The sequence below is a fragment of the Rana temporaria genome, chromosome 3 (assembly GCF_905171775.1).
Source record: "Rana temporaria chromosome 3, aRanTem1.1, whole genome shotgun sequence".
Classification (NCBI taxonomy): Eukaryota; Metazoa; Chordata; class Amphibia; order Anura; family Ranidae; genus Rana; species Rana temporaria.
Genome location: NC_053491.1, coordinates 46874880 through 46885352, shown reverse-complemented (window position 1 = coordinate 46885352; position 10473 = coordinate 46874880). Strand labels below are relative to the sequence as shown.

General features: G+C 45.4%; 1 protein-coding gene across 1 annotated transcript in view; it reads right to left on the bottom strand.

The window, feature by feature from the left end:
• Nucleotides 1–335: 335 nt before the first annotated feature.
• The window catches only part of ELL3 (elongation factor for RNA polymerase II 3), a 198607-nt gene continuing 188469 nt past the window's right edge, over nucleotides 336–10473 (bottom strand). The window contains exons 11-12 of the mRNA XM_040342500.1: nucleotides 3614–3658; nucleotides 336–705 (exon numbers count right to left, since the gene is read on the bottom strand). Of these exons, the coding sequence (XP_040198434.1) occupies nucleotides 598–705; nucleotides 3614–3658 (153 nt within the window). The 3' untranslated portion in view covers nucleotides 336–597. The remainder of the gene's footprint in view (nucleotides 706–3613; nucleotides 3659–10473) is intronic.

The window sequence follows — 10473 nt, the reverse complement described above, 5'->3', positions numbered from 1 at the left end:
TCCAGTAAGAAGATTGTATGCGGCACAACAGTGCCATAGATCCAGTACTGGATGAGTTCACAGCTGGTTAGACAAGGGACACAAAAATGCCTAACTAATCTGGGAAGGGTATCTGGCACTATCTGCCCGTCTGTACCCAATGTACCAGAATTCTTTACAATGCATTTACCGGCTTTCATTATAAATCCATTCTTTAGCTACCCAATCACAATTGTTTATTCTGTACTACCGTTGCCCGAAAGTTCACAGCGCTGTAGGGCGTCCCGCGTTCTGAGTGCCGCCTGTCGCACACGAGTGCCCAGATCATGTATCCAGCACTGAAGCTGTAATTTTAATAGTTTTTTTGTATTATTTTTTTTTTTTTTTACAGAGTATAACCCATGTAAACGTCCCGTGTAAGGCATTAATCGATGCTTTTGGAATAATCCCGATGAAGGCATCTCCTCTACATTGTATACGTATCGCACAATATTTGGATGGCACTTTTTTTATTTTTCACAGTTGGTTTTCCTTCAAGGCTTGTGGCAACTCGTGGAGTGTTCGCAGGTTGCTGAGGTCTGTGCGGAGTGGGTTGTCTCTTCCCCCCGAGCACGCTGGCTAGGTCGGTGTATTTTTTTCATATTCCAGAATCTGATGCTTTATGTGCGATAATTTAACATGCAAGTATTCACAGCGTGACTTCTCCTCACTGTAGGTAGGATAAGTCTGCACATGGGGGGGGAAAAAATGCTTTTAAAAGCTGAACTCCATATAACACACGCATTAATGAAGCTTTGTATTCAATAGTAATTCATACATGTATTTTTTTTATATGCAAGCAAATAAAGTGGTTGTAAGCTACTAAAATAATATTAAAATTAACAAAGCATATCCTTCTCTGTAGGTAGATTCAGTAACATTGCCGCAACTTTGCGGTGGCGTAGCTTAAGGAATTTAAGCTACGCCGCAAGTTAGCGAGGCAAGTACATGATTCACAATGTACTTGCCTGCTAAGTTACGGCGGCGTAGCCTAAAGCGGCGGGCGTAAGGGTGCCTAATTCAAATGTGTTTAAGGGGGGCGTGTTTTATGTTAATAGTGCTTGACCTTACGTTTTTTAAGTTTTTTTCGAACTGCGCATGCGCCGGGCGCCTACATTTCCCAGTGTTCATTACGGCTAAGTACGCTGCACGGGCCTATTGATTTCGACGTGGACGTAAACTACGTAAATCCTGATTCACGGACGACTTACGCAAACGACGTAAAAATTTCGAATTTCGACGCGGGAACGGCGGCCATACTTAACATTACTATTCCATGTAGGGCTAAGCTCTAACTTTAGGCGGCCTATCTCTAACGTAAATGGCGGGCCGGGCGTGCGTTCGTGAATCGGCGTATCTACTCATTTACATATTCTACGCCGACCGCAATGGAAGCGCCACCTAACGGCCATACGAAATATTGCAATCTAAGATAGGACGGCGTATCTCTGTTTGAGCATACACTTAAACATAAGTCGGCGTAGATTCTGAGTTAGGTCGGCTTACCTACTGATAAGCCGGCCTAACTCTTTGTGAATCTACCTAATAGTGTGCACTCGCTTCAATGCAAAGCACCTACTAGTGTAATCTGCATGAGTCACTTCTGACAAGTTATACCGACATCCAGGGAGATGCCCGATCCACTCACACACACAGCAGGCGATTGACAACCTAATCTGTCCATGTTTCCCAATGAGACTGTGTAGGGAGGAGGGTCCATTCCATCCACTCAGGTCTCAGATTACACTCAGCTTCCTGCTCTATGCCGTGCAGTGTGCATAGCTCCCAACTGTCCCTGATTTCGAGGGACTGTCCCTGATTTGGAGCAATGTCCCTCTGTCCCTCATTCCGCCTCATTTGTCCCTCATTTTGGTCTGATCCATCTCGATGTATATAAAATGCACTTTTATCTTTCAAAAAGTATCTCCCAGAGCTAAACCTTTCATCCAAAGTCTAAATTGCTGAATTTGTAAATTTTAAAAGCCAGTATAAAGGAATAGTAGTGGTAAAAAAATGCCCTTGTGGATTTAATGAACCCTTTTTTTTGGGTTAATTCTCCTTTAAGGGGGTGTGTCCTGTGCCTACATACATTTGCTAGTAGGTGTCCCTCATTCCCATCTCAAAATGTTGGGAGGTATGCAGTGTGTGACATCAGATCCCTGTCCCCCTGCCCTTCAAAGCGGAGGTTCACCCAAAAGTGAACCTTCGCTTTTCGGAACCCTCCCCCCTCCGGTGTCACATTTGACACCTTTCAGGGGGGAGAGGGTGCAGATACCTGTCTAAAACAGGTATTTGCACCACTTCCGGGTATAGACCCTCCACGTCACCCTAAACCCCCCCCCCCCCCCGTTGTGTTCTGGGAAACACTCGGCTCCCAGAACACAACGGGGACCAGTGGGAACTGCACAGCGCGACTCGCGCATGCGCAGTAGGGAACCGGACAGTGAAGCCGCACCGCATTACTTCCCGATTCCCTTACCGAGGATGGCGGTGGGGGAAAGCCGAGAACCGAGCTACCGCTCGACTGCCAACGTCGTGGGCGACTTGGACAGGTAAGTGTTATTTTTTTAAGAGTCAGCAGCTGCTGTATTTGTAGCTGCTGGCTTTTAAAAAAAAAAAAATTCAGGTGAACCCCCCCCTTTTTAGAAAGGGTCGCAGGTAAACAGCTAAAACTTATCTAGGAGGATTTGTTTAATCTCTTCTTTCAGTCAGTGACTTTTTGGAACCTCCAGGCCATTCTTATGCCAGAGGGTGATTGGACTGAGCTGGCAGGTAATACTGACACCAGACTATCCAGGGAGATGCCAGACCCCCTCCCGCACACAGCAGGTGATTGACAAACCTAATAGGTTTCCCAATGAGACTGTGTAGGGAAGGGAGTCCATTCCCTCCACTCAGGTCTCAGATTACACTCAGCTTCCTGCTCTATGCAGTGCAGTGTGTGACATCAGATCCCTGTCTCCCCACCTTCTAAGAGAGGGCTGCAGGTAAATAGCTAAAACTTATCTAGGAGGATTTGTTTAATCTCTTCTTTCAGTCAGTGACTTCAGTGGGCCTACTGTATGTACAGGTTTACAACCATTTTAAGTATCTTAATAGTTATATATCTCCTCTCTGCACTACTGAAAAAAAAAATATTCACATAAGTAGGAATATTCTCCAAAACAGAATGTTGCTGTTTTTGGAACCTCCATTCCATTCTTATGCCAGAGGGTGATTGGACTGAGCTGGCGTGTCAATCCGCCCTCTAAGACGGCCTTTACATAGTTACAGATTAGGTAAGGTTGAATAAAGACAATAGTCCATCCAGTTCAACCTGTGTAGGTGTACGAGTGTCGGTGTCTATAATTGTTTCCCATATCCCTAAATGTTGTGTTTTTTAAGATGCGTGTCCAAGAGTCTCTTAAAAATATCAATCCTCCCCTCTGACACCACTAATTATGGAAGAGAGTTCCACATCCGTATCGCCCTGACCATGAAAAACCTCCTTTGCAGCTTAACTAGATGCTGACCAGCCGCCGCAGTTCCAGATACGTTTATTGTGGTTGGTTGTTATTCGATCCAAAACTGAATAACCAGTCCAGAGGTTTCTTACCTTTTTAAACTTCTTGTACTCATTCAGAATCTTGTTTTCCACCATCTAAAAGACCAAATATAAGAACTGTATTAAATACACCTATACAAGTGTTCATTTTTTAACATTTCTTGCTTCATTTTCAATACCACAGATGGAAACCAGAAACCACAGAGAGGTAAATATTACCTGTTACAGACCATTTTATTTTTTATTTTATTTTTATGTGGTGGTGGGTTTAGGGGGCTGCTAACTGAGATAAATAAGTCATCAAATACAATACGAATTGGGGAATAAATATATGAAGGGGGATTGCCCTGCTTTGAAGCTACACAAGCCTGAAATCAGAAGAATCTATATTTAAAAACATATTTTTATTATTTAACCACTTCAATACCGGACACTTATACACCTTCCCGCCCAGACCAATTTTTAGCTTTCAGCGCTGTTGCACTTTGAATGACAATTGCGCGGTCATGCAACACTGTACCCAAACTAAATTTTTGTCATTTTGTTCCCACAAATAGAGCTTTCTTTTGATGGTATTTGATCACCTCTGCGATTTTTATTTTCTGCAAATAAAATAAAAAAATGACCGAAAATTTTGAAAAAAAATCGTTTTTTTTGTTTCAGTTATAAAACATTGTAAATAAGTACGTTTTCTCCTTCACTGATGGGCACTGATGGTACTGCACTGACAGGGAACTGATAAGGCGGCACTGATGGGCACAGATGAGGTGGCACTGATGTGGTGGCATTGATGGACATTGATGATGGGCACTAATATGCGGCACTGATAGGCGGCACGGATGGGCACTGATAGGCGGCACGGATGGGCACAGGTAGGCGACACGGATGGGCACGGATAGGCGGCATGGATGGGCACTGATAGGCGGCATGGATGGGCATAGATGGGCACTGATAGGTGGCACAAACGTACTAATAGTATGTGTTGTACTAATGGATGCCAATCAGTGCCAAACAATAATGCCTGCCAATCAGTGATGCCCATTGTGGGCACTGATTGGCATCCATTGTGGGCACTGATTGGCATCCATTTGTGATTGTCATCCCTGGTGGTCTAGGGTGGCATACCTGTTGTGGGTATCCCTGGTGGTCTAGTGGCATCCATGGTGGTCCAGTGTGGGTATCTTCGGGGGGGGGGGGCTGTGCTGGTAATCGATCAGCACAAACCCCCCCTGTCAAAGGAGCAGCCGATCGGCTCCCCTCTACTCGCTTCTGACAGACGCGAGTGAGGAAAAGCCGATTACCGGCTTTTCCTGTTTACATCGTGATCAGCCGTGATTGGACACGGCTGATCACGTGGTAAAGAGTCTTCATCAGAGACTCTTTACCTAGATCGGTGTTGCGGGGTGTCAGACTGACACCCTGCAATAACGATCGCTGCGATGCGCGCCCCCGGGGGCACGTATCGGCTCAATATCCTGAAGACGTCATATGACGTCCACTCAGGTTATTGAAACCACTTTGCCGACGTCTTTTTGAATAAAGCGGGCGGCAAGTGGTTAAACATAAAATATGTTTTAACCAATTCACGATTGCCCTATAGCAGATATAATCCTACAGGGCCGCCATTGTGTGCAGAATCACATGTACAATTGAACCTCGGATTACGAGCATAATCCGTTCCAGGAGAATGCTCGTAATCCAAGGAACTCACATATCAAAGCGAGTTTCCACATTGAAGTCAATGGAAACGAAAATAATTTGTTCCGCATTGACTTCAATGGGATGCAATACCGCATGCTGCCAGAGGTGGGGGGGAGCCGGTGGGCCTCGGAAACGGGCTGAAAGGCCCGAGGACACGTCGGTTGACCTTAGCAAACGTTGGAAAGTCTCGGAAACTGAGGGCCAGATTCATGTACATCTGCGGCGGCGTAACGTATTACATTTACGTTACACCGCCGCAAGTTTTCAGCGCAAGTGCTTGATTCACAAAGCACTTGCCTGTAATTCAAATGGGGCGAGTATCATTTAAATTAGGCGCGTTCCCGCGCCGAACGTACTGCGCATGCTCCGTTTTGAAATTTCACGCCGTGCTTTGCGCGAAATTACGTCGCACCGACGTCCTTTCCTATTCACGGACGACTTACGTAAAAAAAAATAAAAAATTCAAATTCGACGCGGGAACGACGGCCATACTTTAACATGGCTAGTCTAAATATAAGCCATTGAAAGAGCACTGGTAACTTTACGACGGGAAAAGCCGACTAGCGACGACGTAAGAGAATGCGACGACCGCGTGTACCTTCGTGGATCGCCGTAAACAGCTAATTAGCATACCCGACGCGGAAAACGACGCAAACACCACCCAGCGGGCGCCAAAGTATTGAGTCCTAAGATCCGAAGGCGTACGAAGCTGTACGCCTGTCCGATCTGAGCCAAATACCGTCGTATCATTGTTTGAGAATTCAAAATAAAGATACGACGTGGCAAATTTGAAAGTACGCCGGCGTATCAGTAGATACGCCGGCGTACTGTCACTGTGAATCTGGCCCTGAGTATTTCCATGTATTTCCGCTTCTTTTCGAGCATTGTCGAACGGCTGCGATCGTCGCTGTTCGGCTCTGCTCCGGCACCCCCGCACCCCAGGCCAAATGTGGTACAGCAGGCCCTATTGGGTTGAATTCTGCTCGTCTTTCAAGTCAACACTCGCAAACCGAGTCAGAATAAAAAAAAAAAAGTTGCTCACAAATCAAAACGCTCGTTAACCGCGTTACTCTTAAACCGAGATTCCACTGTATATACACATAACTCTGCACTTACTTCTAGGGAGTGCGAGCAACCAGTGGGCCACTTCTGCTGTGGTTATTCACAGCAGAAACCAATCTGCGGGTGCCGGGCAATGGATGTCTGCTGGCACCCGTCGATCGTCTGGCAGAGATACAGAACAGAGCTATGTAAATAGGGCAGAGCTCCGTTCTGACAGAGGGAAGTGATGGATTTTGTGTCCCTGCAGGGAATAAAATCCAGCACTTCCCTTAGTAAAAGCCGCACTCAGCTAACACATACACTGGTTAGGCACACAGTTAATCCTTTGATCGCCCTAGATGTTTAATCCCTATATTTAATGCATATTTTTTAGCACTGGTCATTGTATTAGTGTCACAAAGTGTCAAAAGTGTTAGATGGACTAGCAGATTCAAATACACTAACAAATTGAAGCCAAAAATCCAGCTAATACTTTATACGTAGTTACAAGATAACTGATATAGTCTGTTGAAGAGCGTGGGCTAGATTCACATAGATCAGCGTAAATCAGTGGGAACGCCCCCCGCGCCATTTTTAAATTGCAGATAAGATCCGACGGTGTAACACAGTTACACCTGTCGGATCTTAGGCATATCTATGCGAAACTGATTCTATGAATCAGGCACATAGATACGACGGGCCTAAGTCAGAGATACGACGGCGTATCAGGAGATACACCGTCGTATCTCTCTGTGAATCTGGCCCCTTGTTCTTTTGAAAGAAAAGAGGTATGGGGGACGAGTGAGAGACATGGGTGGACTGTAAAAAGTTACAGTAAGGTTGTCCAGGATGTTGTTCTCTCAACTGGAGACACCTGCCAGAGAAGGGACACCAGGGCCGAAACTAGGGGGGGGGCATGTGGGGGTTCCACAAGGGGAAGGGTGGTACAAGGTAAGGGGGGAGCTACACAAGATGAGGGAAGAGGGGGGTACACAAGTTTGGAAGGGAGGAGGACAAGGTGTGGGGGGGGGGAGATGAGGAATCTGCACAAGGTGGTGGGGGATGCAAAAGATATGGGGGGAAGGGAAGTTACACAGGGTAAAGGGGTGCACAAGATGAGCTGGAGGCTGGAAAAGATGAGCGAGAGAGAAGGACGAGGTGAGTGGGGTGGTAGAGGGGGGGGGGGGGTGACACCATGTTTTAGCGCACCAGGTGACACCACTGGCGTAATACTGCTTTAACTACTTGCCGACCATCTCACACCGATATACATTGGCAAAGTGGCACGTTCCCACAAAACTACGTATGGGTACATCGTCCCCTTTAAGAGCCGCCGGAGGCGTGAGTGTGCCCGCTTCACTACGGGGGACCCCGATGCATGTGGTTGGTGGGCACGAGAGCCAGAACAGGGATTTGTCTGTCAGGGCAGAGGAGACAGATCGTTTGTTCCTAGTAAGTAGGAACAGTGATATGTCTCCTCCCCCAGTCAGTCCCATCCCCCACTGTAAGAAACACTCAGGAGGGAACACATTTACCCCTTGATCGCCCCCTAGTGTTAACCCCTTCCCTGCCAGTAAGGATGAGCCGAACACCCCCCTGTTCGGCTCGCATCAGAACTTGCGAACACACCAAATGTTCGTGTGAACTTTAGAACCCCGTTAAAGTCTATGGGACTCGAACATTTGAAATCTAAAGTGTTCATTTTAAAGGCTAATATGCAATTTATTGTCCTAAAAAGTGTTTGGGGACCTGGGTCCTGTCCCAGGAGACATGTATCAATGCAAAAAAAAGTTTTAAAAACGGCTGTTTTTTCAGGAGCAGTGAATTTAATAATGCTAAAAGTGAAACAATAAAAGTGTAATATTACTTTAAATTTAGTACCTAGGGGGGGGGGGGGGTGTAAAGTCAGCATGTAAAAAAGCGCATGTTTCCCGTACATAGAACTGTCCCTGCACAAAGTGTCATTTCTGAAAGAAAAAAAGACATTTAAAACCGGCTTTGCGGCTCTAATGAATTGTCGGCTCTGGCAATTACAGAGATGATTCATTCATAAAAAAAAATAAAAAAATAAGCGTGGGGTCCCCCCAAATTCCATTAACAGGCCCTTCAGGTCTGATATGGATATTAAGGGGAACCCCGCCGTCAATTTAAAAAAAGGGGAACTCCACCCCAAATTTAAAAAAAAAAAATACGTGGAGTTCCCCCAAAAATCCACACCAGACCCTTATCCGAGCACGTTAACCTGGCCGGCCGCAGAAAAGAGGGGGGGGGACAGAGTCCCCCAGATCCTGGCCCCCCCTATGTGAATTGGTAATGGGGTACACTGTACCTCTACCATTTCACGAAGGAAGTGTAAATAGTTAAAAAAAAACACACACACACTGTAGAAAAAATCCTTTATTAATAAAAAAAAAAAGTAAAAATCCAGCGGTGATAATTCACTCGCGATGCAGCTCCCTGCTCCAACGTTGTCTTCTATCCAGCGACGGATGATCTCTCCAGCGACGGGTGATCAGCATTCCGGTCCGGTCCAGCGATGAGAAGATCCATCCGTCCAGAGCGCAGCAGGCGAGCTCCACTCTCCGCTGGACACAGCCCAGCGGAATGACGCGCTGGAGCTTTGACATTTCTTATATAGGGGACCCGGCCACCCGTCACGTGACCCCGCCCCCTCTGACGCACCCTCGTTTCACTTTTAGCATTATTAAATTCACTGCTCCTGAAAAAACGGTTGTTTTTAAAACTTTTTTTTGCATTGATACATGTTTCCTGGGACAGGACCCAGGTCCCCAAACACTTTTTAGGACAATAACATGCATATTAGGCTTTAAAATTAACACTTTAGATTTCTCCCATAGACTTTAACAGGGTGTTCCGTGGCTTTTCGAATATCCCGCGAACACCCCTAATTGTTCGTTGTTCACCGAACAGGCGATGTTCGAGTCGAACATGAGTTCGACTCGAACTCGAAGCTCATCCCTACCTGCCAGTGACATTTACAGTTATCAGTGCATTTTTATAGCACTGATTGCTGTATAAATGTCAGTGGTCCCAAAAATGTGTCAAAAGTGTTTGTCACAATGTCGCAGTACCGCTAAAAATCGCAGATCGCCGCCATTACTAGTAAAAAGTAATAAAAATGTCATAAATCTTTCCCATAGTTTGTAGACGCTATAACTTTTGCACAAACCAATCAATAAACGTTTATTGTGATTTGTTTACCAAAAATATGTAGAAGAATACATATTAGCCCAAACTGATGAAGAAATGTGTTTTTTAAAGACATTTTTGGGGAGGTTTATTATAGCAAAAAGTTAAAAATAAATTTTTTTCAAAATTGTCACCCCTTTTTTTATTTATAGCGCAAAAATATAAAAATCGCAGAGGTGATCAAATACCACCAAAATAATTTTGTGGGGAAAAAAAGACGCAAATTTAGTTTGAGTACAGCGTTGTATGACCGCGCAATTGTCAGTTAAAGCAATGCAGTGCCGTATCACAAAAAATGGCCTGGTCATTAAAGGGGTTGTAAAGGTACAATTTTTTTCCCTAAAAAGCTTCCTTTACCTTAGTGCAGTCCTCCTTCACTTACCTCATCCTTCCATTTTGCTTTTAAATGTCCTTATTTCTTCTGAGAAATCCTCACTTCCTGTTCTTCTGTCTGTAACTCCACACAGTAATGCAAGGCTTTCTCCCTGGTGTGGAGTGTCGTGCTTGCCCTCTCCCTTGGACTACAGGAGAGTCAGGACGCCCACTAACACACAGCTCCTTTCTCTATCTGCAACGTAGAGAGTGTCCACTCCTGACTCTCCTGTAGTCCAAGGGAGGGGGTGAGCACGACACTCCACACCAGGGAGAAAGCCTTGCATTACTGTGTGGAGTTACAGACAGAAGAACAGGAAGTGAGGATTTTTCAGAAGAAATAAGGACATTTAAAAGCAAAATGGAAGGATGAGGTAAGTGAAGGAGGAATGCACTGAGGTAAAGGAAGACATTTAGGGAAAAAAAGATATTGTACCTTTACAACCCCTTTAAGGGGGAAAATATTCCGGTCTGCAAGTGGTTAAAGAAGTGCTACTGTGATATGGAAGCAGCACTGCAGGAAGGTGTAATAACTGACTTTTCACTTGTCTCTTATGCCGCATACACACGATCATTTTTCAGCATGA